Source organism: Opisthorchis viverrini (genome assembly GCF_000715545.1).
Source record: "Opisthorchis viverrini unplaced genomic scaffold opera_v5_7372, whole genome shotgun sequence".
NCBI classification, from domain to species: Eukaryota; Metazoa; Platyhelminthes; class Trematoda; order Opisthorchiida; family Opisthorchiidae; genus Opisthorchis; species Opisthorchis viverrini.
In genome coordinates this window covers 1-663 of record NW_008760809.1, presented here as the reverse complement: position 1 = coordinate 663, position 663 = coordinate 1, and the positions used below count along the sequence as shown (strand labels likewise).

Sequence of the window (663 nt, the reverse complement as noted above, 5' to 3'; positions counted from 1 at the left end):
TCCTTATTACGGATTTGAGAATTTTCTCCTCGTCGGTTGACCTCACATTTTTCGTTTCATTTCCAGGATGGTTATCCCGTGGAACTGAACAAAACGTGTTTGTTAGAAGCCGCACAAGATTACCGTTTCCATCCGCGGACAAAGTTGGATACGAGCTGGCGTCGACGTGCCAAGACAGTGAGTTGTGAACTTCCTGCCAAGACGTCCGGCATCCGGCTACTTGTCAATATTGTACCAACCATGGAAATGCTACGGATCCTAGTGCCTATGGAAGGATCATCCGATTGCGCCTATGTGAGTTGATGTTATTGCTCAAACTGGCCCAGTGGTTAATCCCGCAGCTTGCGGACCCGAAGGTTCGTGCTTCGAACCCGACCTCGGCTTGGGTAACCTCCCAGTCTCCTTCCGTTGGCACGGCGCGAAATGGATGTTATATCTGTATCCCCGCTATTTATACTATGCGTTTGTGTATGTATGGGGAAGTACGCGGTACTCCCCCCAAGACAAGCACCCAACTAGTTCCGACAAACAGTACACTTTCACAAATGCACCACCTGATTGGAACTTCTGACCTTCTGAGTTCTGTCAGGACCACTCACTTTTCTCAACCATCATTGATATGGAGGTTTGCACACTTTCAGAGTTTAGTTCAGGTTGTACATG

The 663-nt window shown here is 48.3% G+C and overlaps 1 protein-coding gene across 1 annotated transcript; it reads left to right on the top strand.

Moving 5' to 3' along the window:
- Window positions 1-66: 66 nt before the first annotated feature.
- T265_16210 (hypothetical protein) lies at window positions 67-294 on the top strand (the record flags this gene model as incomplete). The annotated part of the gene is made up of 1 exon (XM_009179764.1): window positions 67-294. A coding segment is annotated over one exon (228 nt), but the record flags the coding sequence as incomplete, so codon positions are not given.
- Window positions 295-663: the final 369 nt, after the last annotated feature.